The sequence below is a fragment of the Athalia rosae genome, chromosome 2 (genome assembly GCF_917208135.1).
Source record: "Athalia rosae chromosome 2, iyAthRosa1.1, whole genome shotgun sequence".
In the NCBI taxonomy this organism is placed as follows: Eukaryota; Metazoa; Arthropoda; class Insecta; order Hymenoptera; family Athaliidae; genus Athalia; species Athalia rosae.
The window spans coordinates 8,064,789-8,091,294 of NC_064027.1; the positions used below are offsets into that span (position 1 = coordinate 8,064,789).

Sequence of the window (26,506 nt, forward strand, 5' to 3'; positions counted from 1 at the left end):
GACCAGCCCCTCGATCGGATTGTGAAATGAATTTGAGGTTTTTTTTTCGCTTTTCTCTTTTGAGAGTAAACTAATGCATTTTCGGAGTCGGAACGCCTCCGTATGACCGTAGCTTATCCGTGTCATTGTCTTTTTTTGGATTTTATTTCGTCATTTTCTCCAGCAGGTAGAAAACGTGGACCCATTCCACCGCGTAAACTCGTTCCCGGTCCAAGATCTGCAGACTCGGTAGGAATCGAGGTGAAAAATGGGATCCGCGCAGGGGCTCCGACGACCCGTCCATAGACTCGGTGGAACGGCTCTTCGAAGCTTCCCCCAAAGCCGTGCTTTTCGGTAGCATTTTGAAGCACAGCCCCTCTTTCAACAATTCCAAGAGACAGATCGAGAGAGGCCTAGCCGTTTGGAGAGGGAGAGGCACGTGACCAATGACTTATATAAACGTGGGAACACACAGGGCGCCAACACAGTCTTTCGTGCAAGGGGCTGGTGACTAGCTAGTGAAACAAAAGAATATTTAATTTTGTAAAAACTATAATTGAACGATAATAATATTAATAACTCTTCAACTTAACACCGTACATTAATTTTACGAGAACATCATGAGGTCGTACTTCGTAATAGCGGCCATCCTCTTCGCCGGTACGTACCATTAAAAAATTTGGAAACGCCGAGATGAGCGTTCGAGATTTGAATTTCTTCAACCAGTGTGACCCAGTGTTGCGGCAGTGTGTGACAAGGGTGTAAAACGTCCTTCGAAAGAAATGAAAGGAAAGAAAATAGATCTAGTTAAAATTTACCGCATCGACGAGCATTGCACTCGTATAATATAAAGTCAAGTTTACTATATATATATCTACAATCGTAATCAGATCGCAATTGAATATTCCCGCATCCAGTCAATAATAATATATAGGCCAACCGGTAGAACCAGATTCTTTCACTCGTTTTCTTTCGCCTCTGGGGGACGGCAATTTGTATAAATCATCCGCAGCGTTCAACAACCTGAAAAACTTATTAACCTTGCAACGCTTTCCAAATTTCCATTAAAGAAAGGGAGATGAGAGGAAGACGGGAAAAAAAAGTAAAACGCGAAAGAAATACTATTATCACCTGTAAAAACGCACTCTTTGCAACGAGGGGGGGAAAAAGAGAAAAAAGATTGGGTAAAATTAAACCGCAATTGAAAAGAACTAGAGCCCGGTTTTTTCGAGTCCCCTACTTCGGACCCCCCGAATTATGAAAGTGGGCATTTTAGTCGTACGAAGTTAGGTGTATTTTCGTTTTGAGGCAGAGATATCGTATATGTTGTATGCGGTATATTCACCCGTGCATTATACATAATGGATTTACGTACCTCTATACCTACGTAGGTATATTGGTTTGGCGTGCACGAGTGAACGGGATGCTGAGACCCACCGCGAACCGGGCCCAGAGTGAAAGTGTCTGGCGAAAGTCTTTGTAGCCAGACTTACATAAGACGTTTAGCTATTCGTAAAACACGGCCTACTGGCTTCTCCGCTCATTAGATAATAATAATACTATTCAAACTTACATCTACATATGCCGCACGCATAATTCAGCACCGATTCCAATAACTTATACAAATTATCATCTCTTTTTTCCAACACTTAAGTTCGCGGAGAATTCTTTACGCTTCGTCAACATTCACGTGCCACGCTTTTTTCTCTTCTTCTGTTCTTTGCGAGGCATTGATATTTTGCATAGTCATATATTCTCTCATTATGTTTCACTCGGTTCCATTACAGCGCCAAAAAAAAAAAAAAAAAAACCAATTGAAAGAGATAATCATGGTATAATATCCGGTTTGTTGCGTCATGTGTACCGAGACAGGGCGATCTTATTTTTTGATCAAGATTCTACAATCTACCCTACATATTTGTTCCAGATATGTATCTATGCGTTTTTTTCAGGCGTCAATGCTCAGGATAACTTCAAATGTCCGGACGACTACGGGTTCTACCCTCACCATATTTCCTGCGATAAATACTGGAAGTGCGACAACGGAGTTGCGGAACTGAAGACGTGCGGAAACGGTCTCGCTTTTGACGCATCCGACAGCAAATTCTTGACCGAAAACTGCGACTATCTACACAACGTTCAGTGCGGAGAGAGAACGCAACTCGAACCCGCAATTAGCGCACCGCATTGTACAAGACTTTACGGTATATTTGCCGACGAGAAGAATTGCGACGTATTCTGGAATTGCTGGAACGGAGAAGCTTCGAGGTATCAGTGCAGCCCTGGACTCGCGTACGATCGCGAAGCTCGCGTTTGCATGTGGGCCGATCAGGTCCCCGAATGCAGAACCGAGGGTGAGAAAATTTTTTACCAATTAAGATTCGTTTGATTCTAAAACCGCGATGCAGGAAATCCTTGCGGTACTGCAACGCCAGCGATGCGAGACGCAAGTAGCGGGGTCACGTTGCGGCTCACTTAGCGGGACATTCATGATGTGGCCCGATGCAATAGTGAAATTCTTATGATTCTCTTTATCGTTGCAGAGGTTGCCGGAGGATTCACCTGCCCAGCTGCCGGTGAAGTCAGCGGAGCTTCCGGAAGCTTTTCGAGGCACGCTCACCCAGATGACTGTAGAAAATACTACGTCTGCTTGGAAGGTATTGCTAGGGAATACGGATGTCCGATCGGTACCGTTTTCAAAATTGGAGATACCGACGGCAGCGGAGCTTGCGAAGAACCCTCAGACGTTCCCGGATGGTGAGTTCATTATATCCGATCGCTGTCATACTAACAAGTGTCTTCCGACTTTGTTTTTTAATTGTTTTGTTACTTATACTCTGTCGCCAAACATGCATCCGCTTTTGTACTATTATACGTAACTCGTCTATTTCTGGAATGCTTTTTTCATTTTCTTCGGCTGCTCAGTTTTCCTCGTTGATACCTCTTTATCTGTAAGTCCTCGATTGCCTTGTGATTGCGTACGTGCATCGTGGATACTTCAGGGTTAAAGCGAGTAGGATTATAGAAGACGGAAATGAACTTCGCGTTTCTCGTAACTATTATATGGGTATGAAAATGAAGTTTCACGTATCAAATTACCAAGCTACAATAACCTTGACTAACAATTACGCTCAGCTTCGACTAATCACGACCTTAACTAGCTGGCTCCGGTTAGCAATTAGTTATGGAATAACGTTGCTCTTTCTCGGAAATCACCAAATTGCTTGCTATTGAATAACGAAACTGTTTTTATTTAAGGTAAGCCAAACAGTAGAGTAATTCATAGACGAAAACCAATGTAACAAAAAGACTTAATTTTTCATTAGATTCATCATTTCCAGTCAAATATTGCGAGTGATTATATGATAGATAAAAAGTAAAAATCGATTGCTAGAATTATCACCCGTGCGAGATTTCCTTTCAATTGTTTTGAACTATCCGTTCGATTGACAAATTTGGTTTATTGTTAGATGCGACCGTTCTATGTAACGTCCTTCATTCGCACCCACGCATATCCTCATCCCTCGATTTTTCCGGTTCTGCTTTACAGTGAGGATTACTACGGCGATCTGGATCTGGAGGGCATCAAAAAGAGCGAACTTTTGTCCGGATTGTCAAATTCAGGAGAATCTCGAAACACGCCGAAGAGCAAACCCAGGCCCAACGTCCCCGCCCCCGCCAGACCCTCCGCCCCCGCTAGGCCCTCCGCCCCAGTCGTCGAATAATTTAATCATTAACGAAACACACGTACGATATAAAATCCACTTGTGAAAGTATAGGAGGAAGAGTTGGGTCCACCGAATGAATCGTCGTAGATTTCGATGATTTTTATTTTTGTTTCACACTCTTAACTTATGAATCACACGTCGTCAAACTATTGGCGATGGAGCTGTTATACCCCATTTTGTATATCTTGTTTTGTTTCGGGACCCTTATATGCATAACTTAATTTTCGTCGATAGAACTCTTACTTGATGTATATCTATTGCAGCCCAACAAAAATCCCCGAGAGGAAACCCTGAACCCACCCCTGCTCACATATTTTTAAATAAAAAGAAAAAAACAAAATAAACAAAAAAAATCTCAAAAATTAATCACGGTTTATTCTTGTTCGTAACTTCCACACTCTCTCTATGTGTTCATCCAATTTCCCCTGTCTGTTTTGTGTTGCATGTATGTGATGTGGTGACATGAATTTATATGTAAGTAACATACCTATAGTATACCTATGTCTAAATATAACTATACTTAAACTATTCGAACAGCTATATGTATTATAACTCTGAACTTGTGGTTACTCATGGTCGCGTGAATATTCATGATTTTTTAATTGTTCTTTCTCTGAATTTTTATCTGGGTAAAAATTATTATACACGCGATATTTTTCCGGGGCCATCTACTCATACTTTTCAAAATCTTTCTACGTCTAATTTTCTGCTGGCATGTAGACCGTGACGACAAATTTTCGAATGCACCTATAACGTCAGGCGTTAATTCCTATCTTTTTCACCTAAAATAATTGTACTAGTTGAGAAAGTTGAAATCTTCACGCTCTATGTAGAAAATGGTAAAACCAGATTATCGACATTCGAATTTACGGTACACCCTCTCTAATCATGTTCTAAATTTAATCATTCGTCTGATGTTATTACTAGCTACGAAACTTGTCAACTTGTTTAATTTTGTATGAATTTTATCTAAAATTGACAAAACATTTCTTAGCGAGGATTACTACAGAGACGTCGATCTGAAGACCCTACGTAAACTGGGATTTAGAAAATAGAACTGCTGAAGCCAAGATATTGACGATACTCGAGAAAATGAAAAGCCGACAAATCAGTCCGCTAGAACTGTTATATTGAACGTCCACCCATAGCTTATCTGCATCTCTGGTCACGCTCTCTAGCTGCAACGGCCTTCTCCGTGCAGCTCTCATGCATTTTTTTCCGTACCTTACATTATTTTTATGAAACTAGTTAATACGTTGTAAATAAATGATAATAAACGAAAATATGCCGTAAATGTTTTTTTCACTGAACCTAGCACTCACGAGATTTTCGAAAATTCATTATTTTTGAGAAGCGAACAGAAGCATAATTATTTTGTACACATCAAAATTCACGTGTAGTTGAGTCTTCGGACCGGCATGAATATTTATCAAACGAAGATCCTTCCATTTCAAAAGCCAAATTTCTATTCCCATGAATTTCTACAAAGTGTTTATTACATCGTGCGTGAACTTATAATAATTACGCCGTATTATGTGGATACTTTCAAAATTCCACGAACGTGACAACGGTGGATATTCATACATGAGATTTTTCCTACGGCATATGGACGATAGATTTGTGAGGTCAGGGAAAAAAAAAAACTTAAGGAACACAAGGGAATCAGGTATGTGATGAATAAAACCCATCAGACAATTGAATTTTCAACGATTTTTACAAAAACCACAGTTATTACAGCAGTTTAAAGAGCCTATAATATTGATAAAAATAATTTACTTTGATATATTTCACTGTGTTATCATATCATTTGTAATATTTGTTATTCCTAGCTATTATTGGTAAACGCCATGTGACAACGTATTATCAATTCCATTTATTATAAAAAATGGTGCAGTTCAGGATTCTTGTTGCTCAATATTTTCATCATCTCACGCACGAGTAAAACGATTCACTGCTTTCTTGTGTTTTCACACATCGATACGTGAATCATTCGTACGAAACCACCAATTCGCACATCACCAATCACCTTGTTAATTGTCTATTTTTACTTAGCGATGCTGAGGCCATTTGTATGTATAATTAAGTAAGGCTCACGGTACAACTGTTTTTCGTTGTACATAAGTAAAAAATATCCAGACTGCTTCGATTTATATCGATATTCGTAGGTGAATAAATTTGAAGCATATCTAATTATTCATATTTAATCATTTCTCTTCAGTGGAAGTACTCAAGGACTATCGGTCGAACATGACTACCCAGGGATTTTGATCTGACTTTAACCCATGTTGCACCTGGTCACTGCAAGACTGCTGCATTGGCAGCGATACTTGGATTATTAACAACTTCTCCAAGACTTTCAAGAAGCTCTTTCCTATAATCGTCAAAGTCTCCATCGATTTCGTTAATCCGTTGATCTTCAATGACGTACAAACAGCAACTGGTTTCACGAATCAAACGTTCATCGTGAGAAACTATAATAACTCCACCCTTGTATTCGTTCATAGCCTCGGCTAAGGCGTCAATGGACTCAATATCTAAATTGTTAGTAGGTTCATCGAGAATAACGACATCGGGAGCATTGAGACAAAGCTCGGCTAAGGCAACACGTGCTTTTTGTCCACCAGACAGATCTTTCATCTTTATCGTATGAGCGTGAGAGCTTAATCCAAAAGTTCCTAATTGTTTCCGTGCTTTTTCGTACGGCAAATCAAAGAGTCTCATCAAGTACTCAGACGGTGTTTCCTCGGCGGTCAAATGTTCTCCAGAATGTTGATCAAACTTACCTATCCTCTATGAATATATAAAAGTACGATATGTTAGTTTTAAAATAATATTGCTTTCAAAGAGAATTGAATAGGTTTCTTTTTCCATTTACCAAACGATGATTTTTTATAAGCTCTCCCTGTAGTGGTTCAATCTTTGCAGTCAAGAGTTTCAGAAAGGTGGATTTACCAACACCGTTTGGGCCGACAATTGCTATCCGCGATGTTAGATCTATACCGAAGTCCACATCAATAAACAAGGGCTTTTGGCCCGAGTACGCAAAGGTAACATCTATAAAATAATTTTTTTATCAACTATGGATGAAAAGGGAATTCACCAAAGCATACATATGTGAAGAGTGGAATACTTACTGTGTAAACCAAGGATAGGCGGTTGCAGCGGAGGTGGATCCGGAAATCTAAACTTGACTAGATATTCTTTGGGCCTCTGCAGCAATTCCTGAGGGCCATTTTCCTCCTCCTGTTTTTGCATCTTGGACTTGTTTTTCTCTTGCTTCCTAGTCAACGCTTCCTTCTGCTTTTTCTCAGCTTGTTTTTTGCTAGACCCAGAAGACTTCAAGTCTCTTAAGCGTTTTTCTTGCTTCTCATAAGCCTTGATCATTTCTTTGCGCTTCTGAACAAACATTTTTTTGAACATGCTATAATTTCCCTTGTAATAGTACAGTTTCTGCTGATCCAAGTGAATAATATCAGTGCAGACATTGTCCAAAAAGCTCTGGTCGTGAGAGACTATGAGCAAAGTTTTTTTCCATGCTTGAAGATAATTATCCAACCATATAACAGCATTTAAATCCAAATGATTAGTGGGTTCATCAAGCAGTAACAGCGTCGGCTCAACAAAGAGAGCTCGAGCCAATGAGACACGCATGCGCCAACCTCCTGAGAAATTTTTAGTAGCCCTATCCTGCATTGCACGGCTAAAACCTAGACCAGCTAGAATTCTGCGGGCTCGCGGTTCTGCAGAATCCGCCCCGATTGCTTTGAGCTCTTCATAAACCTACAAAATACAATTTATAAAAACAAGGCGTAAGTGAATGTAAAAATTTTCTAAATGACACTAAATTGGTTTCTGAAAGCTTTTTTCTAAGATGGTAAAACATATTGAGGAAGTATAATACCTCTTGAAGGCGATCTTGAACTTTGGTATCACCCTTCTCTGCTTGTTCTTCTAATTTTTTGCATTCTGCTAATAACTCTGTGCGTTTGACATCAGCTTTGAGCACTTCTTCGACAGCCGGTGTATCGTCTGCTACAACTTCTTGTTCACAATAAAGGATATCTATGTTTGGTGGTATAGCAAAAGCTCTTTTAGCTATGTGACGAAGTAGCGTTGTCTTGCCATGGCTAGAAAAAATAAAACGTTTTTAATGAATATCGATTCATAGAAAATGTAACTGCCACAAATATATTAACATGAGTTTGATAATGTATCCAAGAAACTGATTTTACATCATCTTTGAACCACTTTTTTTGTACAAACACACATATTCCAGTCACTCACCCATTGGGTCCAACAAGCCCATATCTCCTCCCTTGAGCGATTAAAAGACTAGCATTAGTGAAGAGATCCTTTCCTTTTGCAGCTATGCTGAAATTTTCAACTTTGATATCAACTGCGTTATCTAGCTGCTGCTGTCCCCTGCCTTGATTGAGGCTTTGAGAAACGGTGAAATTTGATTCTAATTCGCTGTGTCCTTGTCCTCCTTTTTTCGTCATCATTTCAACAGTAGCTTCATACTCCTGTTGTTTTTTCAACTTTCTTTTCTCCTTGTGCGTAAGTTTTGAAACTGCTGCCTTTTCTTCTACTATTACTTCAGCATCATCTTCTACTACCTCTTCCTCAGGTTCATCGTCAACAATTTCAATTTTCTTGGAATTTTTCTTATTCTTTTTACCTTTCTTTACAATTTGAGCTGCACGTATTTTTTCACCCTCATCATCAGGCTCTTCTTCATCACTTACATCCGATACATTCTCTATCGAATGTGTGACACTTTCATCGTCGAATTGCTCTGCTTTTTTTGCAATCTTCTTATTCTTTTTACCTTTACGTACCGGTTGAACAGGTTTTATTCTTTCGGATGTGTCTTCATCAACGTCTTCAATGTCCAATTCGGAAATACTTTTTGTTAGTTTAGCGTCATCATCGTTATCGTCATCAAAGAAATCGTCTTTCTTTGAATTCTTCTTGTTTTTCTTTCCCTTCTTCACTATCTGTGCTGCAAAAATTTTTTCACCAGCATCTTCATCAGATTCCTCGTTGACGAATGTCGAAATTTTATTGGTTTCATCTGCCGAATTTTCGTCGTCAAAGAGATCTTCTTTCTTTGAATTTTTTTTACTCTTCTTACCCTTGGAAACCATCTGGGAACCATGCGTTTTCTGAACAGATTTTTTATTCTGCTCTTTGACTGTGGTTTCGGATATATTATCTGTCGCCTGTACAGCATCATCATCGTCGTCGAAATCATCTCTTTTTCCACCCTTTTTGTGCTTTTTGCCTTTAGGTAACTTTTGAGAACTACTCATTTTTAGTGAGATGAAAGTACACCTGCCAACTCTAACCGCAAATCACGACCGACGAGTCAAAATTCCTCTCGAATACTCCGTAGATTACCGAAATGAAGTTGTACACAGGTGATGGCCCGACAGATCCGAGAGGTATCGAAAATCGACAACGTTTTTTATTTGCTACATTCGGACATCTACCGTAAAAAATAAGTTAACAACATACTCCGTCAGAGTCGCATATTTACTTCAGTATTTATCAGGTACAAATACGTGGGAAAACGAACACTGAGGTCGCCGGTCATCAGAAGCGGGTGTTAAATCTTGATCATTTCAAATGGTGTGTTTAACCCTGTAGAAGTTCTTCCATCGATTGTTCAACGAGATCTCTTAAAATGGGTACCGTTGAATACGACTTGAACACAGGTGGAGGACTAATGCCAGTAAGTGACCTAACCCTGTAAATTACTGTAATTTTTTTTAAACATTAAATGATAATTTCTCAATCATACCTCAATCATTCTTCATTGCTGCAGCAAATCCAGGCTCTCATAGCACCCCCTGTCTCAGAGGAGTCAAAAACAACAAAAAACAAGAAAGACAAAGATGATAAAAGCCATCCGTATTTCAAACGACCAGGACGTGGTCACAATCGAGATTCTTGTGATGCCTGTCATGATGGAGGAGAGCTGATTTGTTGTGATAAATGTCCAGCCTCGTTCCACCTGCAGTGTCAGTAAGTGTCTTAATACACATGTAGCAGACCTTGTTATGATTAGTTTTCTCCAAATCAAGTCAATCCCAACTCTTGTATTGTCGTTCCTGCTACATGTTGGATTTTTCCTAGTGCTTACACGAATATTTTGTCACACATTATAGCGATCCACCATTGGATGCAAGAGACATACCAAATGGAGAATGGATGTGTCACGCATGCCAGTGTGCCAATACAAATAAAAAAGATACTGAGACAAATAAAAGAAAAAAGAGAAAATCAGCCCTGGAAACGCTGGCAATAGCAGCTTCGCTTCTGAATCCTAGAGAATTTGAGCTCCCACGTGAATTACAAATGCCTATCACTTTTCCAGGAACTGATAAAATAAACCAATCTACTGGTAAAAAAGGAAGGCAGCAAAACTCTTGTACCAATAATGGCAAGTACTCAAACTCTTATGAAATAATGCAAACCCAGGCTAACATCTCCTTTATTCTGGGAATCCTATATTTCATTTTTATTCTTACTTTCAGGCAAGAGTCATTGCCTGGACAGTGGATTGATGGTTCCACTACCTGCTCGGTTATGCTTTGAATGCGGTCGGAGTTGTCGGAAGGCTCCATTGATAGTCTGCGACTATTGTCCACTCTATTTTCATCAGGATTGCCTGGATCCTCCTCTTACTGCTTTCCCAAAAGGTCGATGGATGTGCCCCAATCATCCCAACCATTTTTTAGACCAGAATCTGTTGCCATCTTGTGGTGCAACGGATCGCCTTAAACTATGGGACAAGTATGCATCTCGTCGTCTCGATCAGCAAGCTGTAAAATTAGAATTTCTGCGGAAAGCTCGAGCTGCAAACCCACCGTTTCGGGTAAAAGTCAAGCTTCATTCCAAGTCTAGAGTCCAAGTACCAACTGCGGTTAAATATCATTATGCCAATCCACCTGAAATGGAGCCAAACCATTTGTATCAAATGAATAATGTAATTCAACCGACTATACACACGACAGAGACACATCAACCTGATAAGTCAAATAATGAAAAAGTTACGAATGGTAATTTTTCAATTGATAGTGACTGTGATATGGACAGTAAAGAGGACAAGCCCAGAGCCAAGCAAAAAAATTTAGATGAAGCAAATAGTGTAGAGAGTTCGATGAGATATTATGAAAATGTAAGCCAATACTCTACCAGGGAAGGAATACAGTTGTTAGAAAGGCCTGTTCTAGAAACCTTAGCCCAACAAAGATTAGAACAAATACTCAACCCGATGGGAGAAGATTACGCGTCTGTACGCTGTCAATCAAAGGCAAGGGCTGTGATGTTCCCACTTAGTCAAAAACCAGGGCCGCCTACTTTCATGACGCGCAGAACACTTACCATTGGAAATGGAGCTGACTGTGATTTACTGTTAGCGAAGTATGGGAACTGCTGTTGCACTTCGTCCAAACATGCCATCATCTTTTATGACGAGGTAATGAATGACACGACTTAAAATTTCATATATTCAACATCATTGCATAAAACAATCGATTTATGATATCAGTAAATGATATTCATAGAACTTTGCTTAATTCAGTTAAATATTTCATTGGCATAGGGTTTCATGCTATATTAGACATAATCCAGTAGGATTTCGTCAATGTACTGAAAATCTATTTATTCCTTGTGCATGTGACGTTGGGTCAACATAGTCTCGAGTACAATAATCTTTCCTAAATCTAAGTTTCTATATTTTATACCTTATTTGTATCTTTGGGCTCGCAATGATAATTCTCAATTTGATACCAATATCTTAGACAATTTTTTTTTCATCAATTCCACCAAGTATAACTGATAATTACTGCTAGACTGCATACAAACATACTATACATGTATAGTACTTACAATTTTTGACATCGCTTTTATATTTGTTCTATCGTTCCATTACCATACATATTCTTATACGTTTGTAGATGTGCTAAAAGCTGATACAAAAAAAAAAAATACTACAACAGTATAGATTTAATGTAAATGTGGAAAATAAGATTTCAGTGTCATATCTATCCAAGACTGATACCTAATTATACTTACTTAACTTTATACCAAAAAAATGCTTTTGATATTCTGTTTCAGACTACTAATCGTTACGAACTGTTGAACTACAGCGAACACGGAACGGTTGTAGATAACATCTTATATTCTTGTGATTATGCCCATTCTTCAACTATGGAAATTAGAGATGAAGAAAAAGGCAAAGGCAACGCAAAAAAAGATCAAGAAACTACGGATGCTATAAAATCTATTGCAAATAAAAATAAAGAGCTATCACCAGATTATGATGGAATGAAAATTTCATGTAGCTGCCAACCTCTAAGCCATATAAGTAATAATTACAGTAACGGCTATTTAGAAAAAGGATGGGAAGGCAGCGCTTTGGTGGCTCATGGTTCTATCTTGAGGTTTGGTTGCCTGGTATTTCTGTTTAGTACCGTTGATCACGTCTTAATAACACGATGAATGGATGTAATACATCTTTGACAAAAATGTAAATGTGATATGTAAAATAGAGAATCTTGTATAAAACAAAGAATTTTATAAATCTGTTTCCGAATGATTATCAATCTCCTCTCGCCCCACCCCACGCATTTTGGCCTCGCAAAAAAAAAAATTTTAATCATAAATGCGCGGAAAAACCACATAGAATGAAACAGTGTTTTCGAATCAAAAAGAAGGAAATTAGAGAATAAATGATTGGCAACCTCTAAATGCATAGACGCCTATTTATTTATTATATAAATGTATAATAATTAATATTACAATACAATTTGTTATTATCGTATAACAATATAAGAATTCGAATACACTTGGTTGAAAGAAAGAGGAATACTTGGGGTACAGTTGAGGCTGGCGACGGTGTATATACATTTTTTCTTATGATATTCAGTAGCCAATCAGAGATGTGCATTGAAAAACGATAGCAATAATGAATTAAAAATCGTAACAATAATAGAAATAATAGTATCAGCACTGATTGGTGGTTGGAATCTGACTTAGTACCTTCACTATTACCACAGATTAATACAGACAACTGACATTTCGGACATGCCAAAATTGTATGTTTATTCATTGTGTTGCTATCCTCCGTTTCAACATGCTTGAAAGATTCATTGTTGTTGCGTTGATTTTAGATACTAAAATTCAAACTAAAGTTTAGTAAATTTTCCAAGCTCGCGAATTTAGATTTAGGAGAGAGCCACACATACTTTTAACCTCATCTTATTTCAAAATTCTACTTTACTGGTTTGTACTTAATTTAATTTAACACACTTATCTAAGGTACAGAAAGATTCCATGCCTTTTATTAAAATTCGAAATTTAAGTTCACCTTCCTATCGAAAGAGTAACTGGACTATGCCTTCTTAAACTATAGAAATTTGCTATATAAAATTTGGAACGTTATTATTATTCATGTCCATCGGTAACATCAGTTCTGTCGTATTCTGTGCTATCAACATAGCAAACAATGATCAGAAAGAGTGGTAATGTTTTAGATAATATTATTGCTAACAACATTTGCGTCTATGTTGTTTGGTACTTTTGCTCAAGTTCACTGTCTCCTTGGTTTGTATAGCTTGACGTTCCTTCCTTTCCTTTTTGGTTCGTAACACTTGGCGCGTTATGGCCATGAACATCTGAAATGAAATCATGGTTTTACATTAACACAATTTACAATATCCAACAAATTTTCTTTTGTGATCATTTTTTTTCAGAGAATAGAATTTCAACTATCTTATCTAATAGTAAGAATTTGATTGTAAACACTTGTGTTAGATTCGTATGTTACCATGGCAAAAAAAATTGAACAAAAACAGCTGACGATGATGCACTCACTTGAGCAATCACGGTATTCTATATTTAGCATTTATAAATACTTAACAATACTCTGCATTCTCTAAATAATTCAACGCTTCTAAATTATCGAGAACAATACTTATTTTCTATCAAGTAGAAGGTTGTTGGATTTTCTTGATTTTTCACAAATAATGGACTTCAATATGATAATTTACATTTAAACCCATATGAAAATAAAGATAATTCCAAACTGAGATTAGAATTTACAATTCTTTATCTACAAATGATTTCTGCTGACAAAGAATCTGAAAAGATCCAGAGCAACTCAACTATTTGTAGGATGCAATCAAGACTTGTAAAAAGTAACAAACCTCTTCAACGTTAATATTGTCTTTTGCAGATGTTTCGAACAATTGAATACCCATTTGAGTGGCAAATCTCTGGGCATCTTCGGTGAGGACTACTTTTCGATGTGGTGCATCATTTTTGTTACCCACTAAGACCCTGTTAACCACATCACAGTTGTGCTCAATTTCATGCAGCCATCGTTTCACATTTGCAAAGGAATCTCCACTGGTTACATCGTAAACGACTATGACACCATGTGTTCCTCTGTAATAGGTTGACGTTATCGTTCTGAACCGTTCCTGACCAGCTGTATCCCAAATTTGTAGCTTTACTCTTTCCCCATCAACTTCCACAGTTCGAATTTTAAAATCCACTCCTATTGTTGTGATATAACTGCCGGAAAATGTATTATCTGCAAATCGCAGAAGGAGGGAACTCTTACCCACACCTTTAAAGATAACAAAAAACATTCACTTAATGCTTATGAATAGCTTTTAGGCAAGGAAACAGATGAAAATTTCATTAGTTTACACTGTACTAGTGGAATTGTTTTCAATTTTAGCATGTCATGCATTTTTTAAGTGATATTGCTTTTAATAATAATTGTTTTTTAATCTTAATAATTTTCACAGATAATCTATAGTTGCCAAGTTTTGATGAGTCCTAGCTACCCGAATCCTCAAAATAAGATATAGAAAACACAATATACCCGCATACCCGTGAACAAATGCCAGGCCCCAATTTAGTTACTTCGATCTATGAGCCCAAACAGAATTATTCAAGTCATAGATTAATATGTCAGAAGATATTTGAAAACTACACACTATAATTTTCAATGGATCAATCACCATACTTTCAAATGCTTTGTTAATAACATTTCACAGTAAAAATATGTCTCTGATATACAAACATAGAAGTGGCCTTTGGTCTCAACATGACGAATTTTTTGATTTGTAAGTGGCTGCAATCAAAACGTCACATATGATAAAATTTCTACGTTTCTAGCTCAAAGATGACATTTAGTAGTACATGTTTAATACGTATTTATCGTTATATTTCAACGAAATTTGAATCAATGTTTAAGACGGTATGTAGGGGCAAAAAAAGTTATGTGTCGAACTTCGAGGTGCCCATGTGTCATCATACGGGCAAAGTATGAGGTGGACTGTATCAAGTTGCAAAAGATTGTGCTGCATGATTGTTCATTAAATTGATGATGGGTTAATGGAAAAAGTAAATTACCACTATCTCCAATGATCAGCAGCTTGAACAAGTGATCATATTCGCGGGCCATTTTCTTAGAAACAGCCCTCGAGACGATGATTGATTAGGTTTAATTGTGTCTATATTATTCTACTATTTTGTTATTGTTCAGCACAACACGACGTAGCACTCTCACTGATATGACGGAATTATATTATTCAGCACTTAGTAAACCAGCAACATACAATGAACAGAACGGAATAGTACAAGAAACTAGCGGGAAATAAGCGAGGACTACCCTAGGGTATTATTGTCACTTTAAAATTGAAAGATCGCCATGTTCCTTTGACGTGATATCACCATTCATTATCGCTATCGCGTAAAAAAAAGATCTACTCTCATTTAACAGGACGCCCATCCCAGATCAGCTCATCACCGGCGCCATTTTTCTTTATACGTGCATGTATGTTTAAATGTATAAGCCACCAACTGTACGAAACATGTATGTACACATCAAAGTACACATATACATGTCCTGAAAAATAAGTGTATGAATACATCATAATCCAGCGAAGGGAACTTCTCAATTTTCTCAATAGAGTGAATCCACATCAACAAAGCAATTTAAATCATCGAGCCTACTATGAAGTAGCCAATTTTCTATTATCTAACAGAAAAATATTGAAAAACTGGAAAATTGAAGAACCAGGAAATTCATCTTCTGCATAATTTGAACGGGAAATATGCACTTGGGATATGAGATGGTGGTATGTAAGTTGTGTGTATCTTTTCTCAGTCAATGATGAGTAGGAGGTTGAGTAGGCCGGTGGTGAAATGACGAGTAAAATCATTATAAAATCATGTAACGCGCCATCTGACAGCGATTGTAATTGACATCTGGGACAGTGTAATTCACAAAACCATAGAATAATGAGGAAAAGACCCGAACGTCTAGAGCATCTTCTTTGACCTTCAAGTAAGTGCAATACCAACAAAATCAGAGGCAGTACCTGTCTGTTCTCAATGACACAGATTTCTGCACCAAGAGGAAAAAAATGTCCATGTAAATAAACTGTCTGGCTGATGTCATAACCTTTTAACTTTGACACGCCAGGAAACGAATATTGTGCCGGAATCCTCTTCTTTTTTTGTAAACTTTAGCCGTTAGTGTCCAGTGTTTGAATAGAACCGTACTGATCTACTGAAAATGGATGAAATTGACGAAATGGAAGTAGGAAATCCCGAGAGTGGTGTGCTCGATAATATTGACAGCGATTCCCTCCTGGATTCCGACGAGGGGGATGGTAACGATCAAAATAATACCGATATTGTGATTGAGGATGAGGCTGATTTAAATAAAGAACTCGATGACGATGATAGCAGCGATTCTGACAATGAAGATGATGGCGAGGCTGAGATCAAACTCTTGGAATCCAAGTTGGAAGAAAATCCCTACGACTATAACAGTCATGTAGCTCTGATTATGAAGTTACAAAACATGGGTGAAAAATATTCAGGAAAGCTGAAACATGCCAGACAAGAAATGAGTTTGAAATATCCTCTTAATTCCGAACTATGGCTGCCTTGGCTACGAGACGAAATCAATCTCGTTAAAACACAAACTGAGAGAGAAGAGGTCACGAAATTGTGCGAACAAGCTGTAAAAGATTATCTTTGTACGTAATATACTAGATCTATTAAGTTATAAACGATTACATATAAAGTCATTCAATAGTATCATAAGTTCTTACAAATTAAAATTTTTATTATTTTGCAGCTGTTGAGGTTTGGTTGGAATATCTCCAGTTTGCTATTGGAAGTGTGGGCTCAGGAAATGATGCGAATCAGAATATTAGGAACTTATTTGAACGAGCATTGACCTCTGTTGGCTTGCACGTTACAAAGGGTGCAATTATTTGGGAAGCATTCAGAGAATTTGAAAATGTTCTAGTGTTAATGGTAAGCACACATATTTGTTATAGTCATCTTAATTACATTCATTCTATGAAATCACGTCTTGAATGTAGTTGGAAATAGAATTATCATGACATTCTCTAATTTCTAATCTATGTAGCCTCTCAATTTTCATGACAAAGTAACGATGCTACTATTTTGATTTGCCTATTTAAAAAATGTTGGCTGAAATGAATGAAAATGAAGCTGACGAAATGGCACTACTTCTCATAATCAGTAATAATAGCAATTAATTATTCATCCGCTTTCAGATTGATGCATCTAATGAATCTGCACGTAAGCAACAAATTGATCGTGTTGGAGCCTTGTTCCGCCGTCAATTAGCTTGTCCTTTACTCGATATGGAGAAAGCATATGAGGAATACGAGACATGGCGTATGGGGGATGGAGCTCAAGCAACCTTGGATGACAACATCGTGTTAACAGGATATGATCGCGCGTTTGCCAAACTAAATTTGCGTCTACCGTTTGAAGAAAAACTTATTTCAGCTCAAAACGAGCCTGAAATACTTGATGCCTACAGGGCGTATGTACTCTTTGAGAAGCAAAACGGAGACCCTGCTAGGGTTAATATACTTTACGAACGGGCTGTTGCAGAGTTAAGCTTAGAAGGTCCATTGTGGTTAGAATATGTTACTTATATGGAGAATAATGTAAAAATTGAATCCGTACTAGACTCTTTATACTATAGAGCAACCAGAAACGTATCTTGGTGTTCAGCGATTTGGCAAAAATGGCTAAGAGCCTATGAGAGATGGGATAAACCTTTGCCCGACGTGCAGGCTTTACTTGAAAAAGCTTTGATAGCTGGTTTTTCGTCTGCCCAAGAATATCGTAGTATGTGGCTGACTTACCTTGAATATCTACGTCGCAGGCTTGATTTGTATCCAGATGACAAGGAAAAACTATTGGAAATTCTTAGGGAGACGTTCAACCGTGCTTGTGAATATCTGGCAAATGCTTTTGGTTTGGATGGAGATCAAGGTTGTGTTGTATTGCAATATTGGGCCAGAACGGAGGCCATCCATGCAAATGACATGGAGAAAACCCGATCTATATGGGCTGATATATTGTCTCTAGGACATTCTGCAGCAGCTGCTAGTTGGCTGGAATATATTTCATTGGAGAGGTATGTGTTTCGAATATAACTTGCTGTTGAAATATAATATTTGTTTTTCTTGCATGAGAAATACTACCATGCTATGAAATTTTTTCCTACAGATGTTACGGGGATACAAAGCATCTCCGTAAATTATTCCAGAGAGCCTTGGCATCTGTCAAAGATTGGCCTGAGAGTATAAGTAATGCGTGGCTAGACTTTGAAAGAGACGAAGGCACACTTGAGCAATTAGAATTTTGTGAGGTAAAGACAAAAGAGAAGTTAGAAAAAGTAGCCGAAGAACGACAGAAAGTACAGCAAGTAGTTCCACCAGAAACAGTCTCAGCAGTGCTTCCAAAACGAACAGCTAAAAGAAAGTCAGATGATTCTGGAAGATGGAAAAACTTGAGTGGATCTCCAAGCAAACAAGGAAAAGTTGTGGTTCCTGCCAAGCCGAAATTAAAAAAAAGTATGCTGAGTTCAGACACAAAAGTAGCACCACCACCTGGCTATAAACCACCGGAGGATGAAACGGAAAGCAAACCAAAAATTGCACCACCTCCAGGTTTTAATTCAAAAGAAGATGAGAAGATGGAAGATGACAACTCCCAGACTGTAGATGAAAGGATAACAGTGTTCATCAGCAACTTGGATTATACTGCAACAGAAGAGGAAGTGAGAAACGCACTTGCGCCTGCAGGACCAATCACTCTTTTTAAAATGGTTAAGGACTTTAAGGGCCGCAGCAAAGGATTTTGTTATGTGCAGCTCAGTAGTCCAGTAGGTATTCATTCGATCACTTATAAACCATGCATGCAGATATACAGTCGAGTGAGCTAATTCCCAACTCAATCTATATTATAATATTTGAGCATACAGTCAAGTACATATTACAGCAAGTGTATATTTCCACAGGATGCTGTTGAGCTGGCATTGAAATTGGACCGAGTACCGATAAATGGCAGACCAATGTTTGTGTCACGATGCGATCCTGATAAGACAACAAGAAGTACAGTATTTAAGTATAGCTGTGGACTTGAAAAGAATAAACTTTTCATAAAAGGTAGCGTGTCATCTCCATATTTCAGTATTACAGTCGAGGGTTTTGTTGAGGTAACATGTGAATGGAACCTAAGAATTGTTTGTGAAATCTTTGGAAACCCTGATGAATTATTTCCTCTGCTGTAGAGCATTTTCAAGTGGAAGTTGTATTCCTGCATTTACAGGTTTACCCGTGACCACGACCAAGGAACAAATTGAAGAAATTTTTGGTGCTCATGGCACTGTAAAAGATGTTCGCCTGGTGACATACCGTAACGGTCATTCCAAAGGACTTGCATATGTTGATTTTCAAAATGAAGCTGACGCTGGTAGGGCCTTATTAGCTACAGATGGCATGACAATTGAGGATAAAGTCATCAGTGTCGCAGTTAGTCAACCTCCGGAGCGTAAGAAGGGATCGCTCAATGAAGATCTTGCCCAAATTAAATCTCTTGGTGGCACAACAACGAGCCGTACTGGATTGAATACGCCGAAGACAATGCTCTCTATGATACCACGTAGCGTCAAACCTCCCGTCAAGAATGGCAATGCAGGTACATCAAGTAATATTGACCATAAAGAACCAATGAGCAATGCAGATTTTAGAAATATGCTTCTTGCAAATAAAAAATAATATAGTGTAACGCATCGACCTTATCATTCTATATTTACCATAAAATAACGAATTTGACATTGAATGTTATCGCAAGCAATCTGCATATTTAAAATTTCAACCATATGCAAAGCTGCGTTTACTTTGTAGATCACACGAATTCAAATCACCTGCTGCATTTGATACCGTTTCGAATGTTTCTTTGGTATAATACTTTTTAAGTATTTCAACAGGTTCAAGTTTTCTATATTCAATATTACATCAGTCATTGAATAAATAATTTTATCGGACGGATAGGCATACATGTATATACACAGGGTCGGGGATACAAAATAGGTCACTTACATGTTACAAGGCAAAAGCTCTTGGCTTACTTCTAGATAGATAGTTGAGATGTGCAGATTTTACAAGCCCTGACACTTGGCTTATGCTTCTTCCATGGGTGAATGCAATCCTGAGGTTTGATTTTTTTTGTGTCGCGGTGGAGCAACTGGAGCAATATTTGGTTGCAAGAGTTTTTCAACCATCAAGAATTTTTTCGCTTTCCCAACATGGTAATAATAGACATACAATAATGCCAAAACAGCCACAACAACCAGTAGACATGTCCCAACAATAACCAAACTGAATAGCCAATGAGGACCAGTTGCTTCAGGTACCAAAGTTGGCTCAGTAGGTGCTGGATAAGCCTGTTTGGTAGTGGATGTTCCAAATGATGTATCCATTTTGCCTGTGACCGGATGTGGAAGCAATGTTGCTTCACTGTCGCCGATTGTAATGTCTGCACATGCTCTGAACTCTTCTTGTGGTCCACACCCAACAGCTCCTGTAACAAATTCGTATCCTATCAAATTCTGTGAGTCGCATTTGTTGAACGGAAAAATTGAAATCTTTATTACAGTTTGAGGCCTTCATGATGTTTCCTATAAGGATATCATTTTAGATCCCATTCGGTTTAATTAGAAAAACCGAATCTCATAAAATTCCATTGAAATACCAACTCTACTTACTGCTATGTTGAACCCCTATCAATATTGTTGAGTGATTTTTGCGGAAGTTGTGTAATACAATTGACTAACAATTGAACTGTCAGTTATGGTATCATAATACCGTAATTACACAATATTACCATTTGGTTCTCAATGACATAAACGATGGCACTTTCTACATATTGATTAGCGGCGCTAAAGAGGCCAAATCTGATCAAGCTTAAATAAGTGTAGTACAGAGATTTTAACGGGATTTCGTCACCAACTGCATCTTTACCGGTTCAACAAAATTCCTCGCGTCTTCGAAAATCTCACCAAAACGAACTTCTCCAATCAATTAATACTATAAAAATTACCTGTTCCATTTTCACATTGACCCCAGTTATTTCCGGCGATATATCTCCATTGGAGCACACATTGAGCACAAGTTACATCATCCGGCAGTCTGTAATAACTCTCAAATATTTTATTTCCGGGGCCGGGATAATATCTGGCCGTTCCATTTTCGCCGAGAAGAATATGTTTGTCCAAACATTCGTCGGTTGCTTCGATGCCACGATATTTCAGCGGACACAATCGAAATTCGAAATATCCACGATGATTTGCCGTCAATTCTACGTTTATAGGGATGACAGAACCTGTCCTATATTTCCTCACAATTATACCGTTCCCATATTTTCCCCCTATTTCGTTGGGACGGGGCTGTAATATAATAAGGATGATCATATTAATGCCATTGAATTTTTGCATTGATCTAAAGAGAATCTTAATCGAATCAAATCGACACAGGTGAATGATGAATGTTTCTCGGGTATACATGGATGTATGATGAATTTCATTATCTTTAATCGTAGAGTAGTTCAGGACTTGCCTGTTTCACATTCCATGGATCACCACATATGCCACATTTTCCTCCATTATATTGCCATTGTCGAGTAAAACCACCGCAGTATAATTCGTTATCATTGTAATTATGTGGTGTGTCAAATCCATACCTCCACATGGAAGCTCTGGATGGAGGTTCGATCAATCTTCCATGTCCTAAAACATCGGAAAAGAGAAGATTGCCAAAAACAACCAGGCGAAATACCACCTGATACATCGTTTTGATCTCTGAGTATCACGTATCGCCTGTAACATATAATAAAAATATCATTAGCGTTTAAAAAATCAATAACAAAAATACATTGATAATTCGGTCGTGGCTACCGAAATAGATTCTTGGAGGTGCAATTATAGTTACAGCAGTAATTGCAATACCATTTTATCTGTTTTAGGATATTTTTATTGATTGATTTTTTTTTTTAAGAAATCGAAGAGCCTTGTAGTTCTTTTCACACAAAACCAGAGAAATAGTATTCAAAATCGATACAAGCATAATAGAATAAATGCAAGTCTTACAACCGCGTTAATGTCATTTTTCTCGATTCTACTATCGCAGCCTGTACTGACAATGATTTAAAATTTAGATAAGCTTGTATGTATATCAAAGTCGCTTCTCCATTCCGGAAGACCTACGTATGCGGATTATACATGCATATAAATGAAGATGGAATAGAATGCATATGCCAAGGTAATGATTAATGCATCTGATTTGAATATCATTGCAGCTTGCGATATGGAACATAATCGATGCCATCGCTGGGTGTATACGTATACGAAATAACATAGGTTTGCATTACGCATAGGCATACTTGAGTTATTATACGCTACACGATCGAATAGACGTACAAATTCTCGTATAAAATATAAAGAGACGAGTCCTATTCATTGTCCACAGGGAAACAATAATTACCGTGAACCGAATCAAATTATTATTGTTTCCGTTCCAATCGCTACAACGCGACTGGTGTGACAAATGAAATGCCCAGTCAAAGAGAAAGGTATAAAAATATTGACCGCAGATTACATTGCTTTCAAGTTTGGAGAAAATAGTATCTTCAATTCGCTCGAGTCACAGCACCGAAAGAACTCAATTAGAAAGGTATACGAGACAGATTAGATTCAGACCAACAATTCAATCAATTAGCGACATAGATAAATAAATACAATTGCCCGTTTTTTTGTACCCATAGAAAAAGGTCCAGCATCTTCACCCCGGTGACCCGTGTACAATCATGGTTCGAGATAGAAATCTCACTCGAATATTGGTAAAAAAAGAACAGGAAAAAAAGAATTATCCATACGCTAATCAGGAAAACATTTTTGTACACACCTGATTAACTCGAAAGTAAACACGCGTGTTCTACTATTTTTATGATTAACACTTCTCTCCAAGTAATAATTGATTACTTTTAGTAAATTGCCCAACGTGAATTATCACGAATCGGAATCACGCAAGAGTCACATTACACGGATGTTTATTTTTCTTAAATCGTTTCAATTTACTTTGAAATTAGTAAAGCTATTGACCCCAGTAATTCACGGTAACGATCAACGCTAACTGCAGGTGAAAACTCATGACCACATCATATTTATGAACTCATGCGGTGTCTATCATACTAATCACTTATCATAGCGGTTGCGTATAATTTTCCTACCACGAGTGAATCCCTAACGATGTATCATAAAAATTTCTCTCGCTTAAGTTTTAAGACGACAATTATAAACATAATTGTTCACACTGCATCTTGAGCATAAATATTAACTTTATACAGTAATATAATCACACGGTAATCATTGTCACACGAATATTCTATTTCTGGTTTCTTGACTTTGTTTTTTGCAAGTGAAAGGAATACGGCCGTATTCACGGCATAATTACACGGACAATAAACGAGCTATTCTAATTATAAGTAGAACAAAATTCTCGAGTTTTATTTATAATCACGTATCAATTAGAAACTGAAAATTCTATAGCAACGGATATTCGGTAGATTTAGCCGGGATTCATGCTGCATAAATTTGAATATTGAATATACAATTTCGTTCAATTGTCCGCAGACTTTCCATGCAAATCCATGCAGATATACTACCCGCGCGTTCAATTCACCCGGCCGTATTATTTTCAAAATGAAACGGTGTCGCGAACCCGATCGTTCTACCTGTATGCACAGCGGTTGGTTTCACCTGCATTCTCTAGTTTCATCCGTGAAGACGACTGAAAAATTGCCGACGAATAAAACAGAATTCAATCAAAAAAATAACTCGCAACTAAATGTACGCATAGGTATCATTACAAAACGCACCGTTATTTTTCGGAGTATATGTCTTGAGTATTCGTGTATATCATGTAATAATCCCAAGGGTCCTGCTGCTATATGTAAATGCTTAGACCACTCGTAGAAGATACCCGTTAGACGTTCGAAACAGACTTAAACTCTCGAGCAAAGCTAACGAAATATAACTAGCCTGGCCCTCGTGAACGCTTGGCCAATACTGAACCCAGGTTTACCAGTCTACGTAGGAGTAGGTCATTAGAACGAGGCGTTTGCCGGCCGCAATAGTGATGCATAAGGTATAGCTTGCCCGTAATAAGAACGCCCTGTCAATGTTCCGGGTTCTGTCCAACCTGGATGTACAATTTTCCAGAAACTGACGGAAATCGCGTTAACCGCGGAAAAACTGCCGGCCGCTGAATGCGTGTCGCGAGTCATACGTAACAGCGGTCTTACTCCAAGAAAATTGTTGAATGCTCCGAAATTTAGTATGCACACGAAACTGTTCGTGCAACGTACCAAATCGACCGTGGTTGTGTGAAATTTATTCAAGGCATGAATATCTCCTTTTCTCGTTATTCTTCAACCAGAAATTTTGTACAGTATGTACTTCGGTGCACTTATAGTCGACATGCTGCACTATACGCGTACAATAAGTGAGTCATATCGTATATACCTATACCGCAGCGGTTAGTCTACCGGTTGCGATAACCGGTTTTTTACTTTAAAAAATTATAAGAATTTGAGACCTAGACGGAAAAGTATAACAGTTGTTTTCTGCGCTGTACAAGTTGTTCTTTTTCTCAATCAAAGAAAATATACTACAGATAATTAATTGTCGAGGTCAATGTGATCTATTAACGACGCGTCGATTATCACCTTCTATGATTCTAATGTTTGAACAAAAAACTCACCCAACACGTTATTGTAGTATCGGTCGGTTCCAAAGACGATGATCAGCGTAACAGGGCGATGATCTATTTAAATAATCCGGAAGAAAAACTCCCAATCGAATAACTGCAGAAGGACTGTTGCTGATCAATGCACTCTCTCTCATAGGATTTCGAACAATTTCTAATCGAAGAATTAGCTACGATCGGATTATCAATGACACGCCTCGCTGCAGGGTCGCGACTTCGATCCTTTAGTCTGTATAACAAAACCGCCTCTGCTGTAATTCACTGGATCGGACAAGCCGGCTTGCAGGACTGCGGAGAACTGGGGCCATCGATTATTTCGTGGCTATAAAATAGTCACTTCGAAATGCTCAAGGCATAGACCTCACGATAACACGTCGCGTAATCCAGAAATGAATCGTCGGTGACTCTTATAATCGGTTGATTATCGATATCATCGTTATTAAAACTGAAAATAGGCATCGCTAATATAATGCAAGACTTGCGTAGATATACCTCTGAGTATTCCCAATCAGAAATTTCTTTTTACTTCTGTCTGTTTCTGGCAAGCTATACCCCATTTCCTTTCGGTCTGATATATTTATGTGGCGTGGAAGATGAATTTTATCTAGAACTAAGGAAACCCCGGAATTATAATTGAGTTCAGTGCAGGTAGCTGCACCTTCACATTCTAATTGTTCTGATTAGTAGTCAGCTGAGATACCAACCTGAAATGTTTCTTAATAACTCTTTTGCTATTTTATCGCACTTTCTCCTTACAGCTCGGATTTAACGGTCGCGTTTTAATGGGTTCTTGTATTCGTCTCATACCTATATTTTCATCTATACTTCATTTATACAATTAAACTGTACTGTCTGCATTATTAACTTTGCATATTAATAATCGTTTGTACCGCAACATTTAATGATTCTCTTCGCTAAACACTCCCGAACCAGCTCACTGTGCGTCACCCTTCTGTAGACGAAGGCTGAATCACAGATTAACAGTATAAAAGTTCACTTTGTACGTACGTACGTACAATCGTGCAAAGGGGGCCTTTCAATCTTGAGAATCGGTGGAAAGAAGGCCCGTGTATAGAATTTAACATTGAACTCGAGCTTTATAATGTCGAGCAATGCCATGCCATGCGGTCGTGGTTACCTGTCTATGTAAAGAACAGTCAGCCCACGGAACAGGTCTATAACCGCGTCCATGGACACGATCGTTTCAGGCAAGTTAATATTGCTTCGAATAACACATAACACCTGTATGGCTTGTGGAACCCACACGTATTACGTATAACTGTGATTTTTCCTTTTTTGCTTTTGATGAACGAAATTGGTATGAAAATATGAATAATAGTATACCTATGTATATGATACATCGGAGTTTTTTTTGTTTGCATTTTATCTATAGCTCGTATTTAAAATACGCCAAGATATGTGATAGGGGAATCGAGAACCGTTCCAAGAAATGTATGAACCATTCGTGGCTGACTAACGAATGATGCTCCAAGACCAAGGAAGACATTTCCGAATTAGTGACCAATAAGTCTTTCGACCATTCACTTTAATGTGCATATCATAATTAGAATACTGTGTTTCGGTTCTGCCCTGGACGAAATTTAGTTAAAA

The 26,506-nt window shown here is 38.0% G+C and overlaps 6 protein-coding genes across 13 annotated transcripts; 3 read left to right on the plus strand and 3 right to left on the minus strand.

Moving 5' to 3' along the window:
• The first annotated feature begins 452 nt into the window (after nt 1-452).
• On the plus strand, nt 453-5,001 carry LOC105686612 (protein obstructor-E). Of its 2 annotated transcripts, none has more exons than XM_012401610.3 (4): nt 453-639; nt 1,932-2,333; nt 2,523-2,736; nt 4,702-5,001. In XM_012401610.3, the coding sequence occupies exons 1-4, from the start codon at nt 600-602 to the stop codon at nt 4,760-4,762; spliced, it is 717 nt and encodes a 238-aa protein (XP_012257033.1). In that variant the 5' UTR covers nt 453-599; the 3' UTR covers nt 4,763-5,001. The 2 variants fall into 2 exon arrangements, with proteins under 2 accessions (XP_012257033.1, XP_012257023.1); XM_012401600.3 differs by lacking the exon at nt 4,702-5,001 and adding an exon at nt 3,530-4,073 and having other exon boundaries at nt 454-639.
• A 401-nt stretch (nt 5,002-5,402) lies between these two features.
• On the minus strand, nt 5,403-9,112 carry LOC105686863 (ATP-binding cassette sub-family F member 1). The gene is made up of 5 exons (XM_012402055.2): nt 7,992-9,112; nt 7,609-7,834; nt 6,842-7,487; nt 6,583-6,761; nt 5,403-6,497 (listed from the first exon to the last, which is right to left on the minus strand). The coding sequence occupies exons 1-5, from the start codon at nt 9,017-9,019 to the stop codon at nt 6,003-6,005; spliced, it is 2,574 nt and encodes an 857-aa protein (XP_012257478.2). The 5' UTR covers nt 9,020-9,112; the 3' UTR covers nt 5,403-6,002.
• An 84-nt stretch (nt 9,113-9,196) lies between these two features.
• LOC105686869 (PHD finger protein 12) lies at nt 9,197-12,394 on the plus strand. Its single transcript, XM_012402069.4, has 5 exons — nt 9,197-9,441; nt 9,535-9,734; nt 9,878-10,152; nt 10,247-11,190; nt 11,832-12,394. Exons 1-5 carry the CDS (start codon nt 9,394-9,396, stop codon nt 12,213-12,215), a joined length of 1,851 nt encoding a protein of 616 aa, XP_012257492.2. The 5' UTR covers nt 9,197-9,393; the 3' UTR covers nt 12,216-12,394.
• Nucleotides 12,395-12,460: 66 nt separating this feature from the next.
• On the minus strand, nt 12,461-15,537 carry LOC105686882 (ras-related protein Rab-35). Its single transcript, XM_012402106.4, has 3 exons — nt 15,141-15,537; nt 13,922-14,346; nt 12,461-13,390 (listed from the first exon to the last, which is right to left on the minus strand). Exons 1-3 carry the CDS (start codon nt 15,190-15,192, stop codon nt 13,262-13,264), a joined length of 606 nt encoding a protein of 201 aa, XP_012257529.1. The 5' UTR covers nt 15,193-15,537; the 3' UTR covers nt 12,461-13,261.
• A 164-nt stretch (nt 15,538-15,701) lies between these two features.
• On the plus strand, nt 15,702-19,859 carry LOC105686855 (squamous cell carcinoma antigen recognized by T-cells 3). Its single transcript, XM_012402031.4, has 6 exons — nt 15,702-16,777; nt 16,879-17,060; nt 17,327-18,204; nt 18,297-18,954; nt 19,090-19,237; nt 19,401-19,859. The coding sequence occupies exons 1-6, from the start codon at nt 16,309-16,311 to the stop codon at nt 19,847-19,849; spliced, it is 2,784 nt and encodes a 927-aa protein (XP_012257454.2). The 5' UTR covers nt 15,702-16,308; the 3' UTR covers nt 19,850-19,859.
• Nucleotides 19,860-20,093: 234 nt separating this feature from the next.
• Nucleotides 20,094-26,088, minus strand: LOC105686872. Of its 7 annotated transcripts, XM_012402093.3 has the most exons (6): nt 25,600-26,088; nt 25,422-25,505; nt 24,890-25,340; nt 21,689-21,948; nt 21,174-21,519; nt 20,094-20,654 (listed from the first exon to the last, which is right to left on the minus strand). In XM_012402093.3, exons 4-6 carry the CDS (start codon nt 21,917-21,919, stop codon nt 20,254-20,256), a joined length of 978 nt encoding a protein of 325 aa, XP_012257516.1. In that variant the 5' UTR covers nt 21,920-21,948; nt 24,890-25,340; nt 25,422-25,505; nt 25,600-26,088; the 3' UTR covers nt 20,094-20,253. The 7 variants fall into 7 exon arrangements, with proteins under 7 accessions (XP_012257516.1, XP_048506013.1, XP_048506012.1 ...); XM_048650056.1 differs by lacking the exons at nt 24,890-25,340; nt 25,422-25,505; nt 25,600-26,088 and adding an exon at nt 22,219-22,250 and having other exon boundaries at nt 21,689-21,858; nt 21,911-21,948; XM_048650055.1 differs by lacking the exons at nt 24,890-25,340; nt 25,422-25,505; nt 25,600-26,088 and adding an exon at nt 24,495-24,614.
• Between the last annotated feature and the right edge of the window lie 418 nt (nt 26,089-26,506).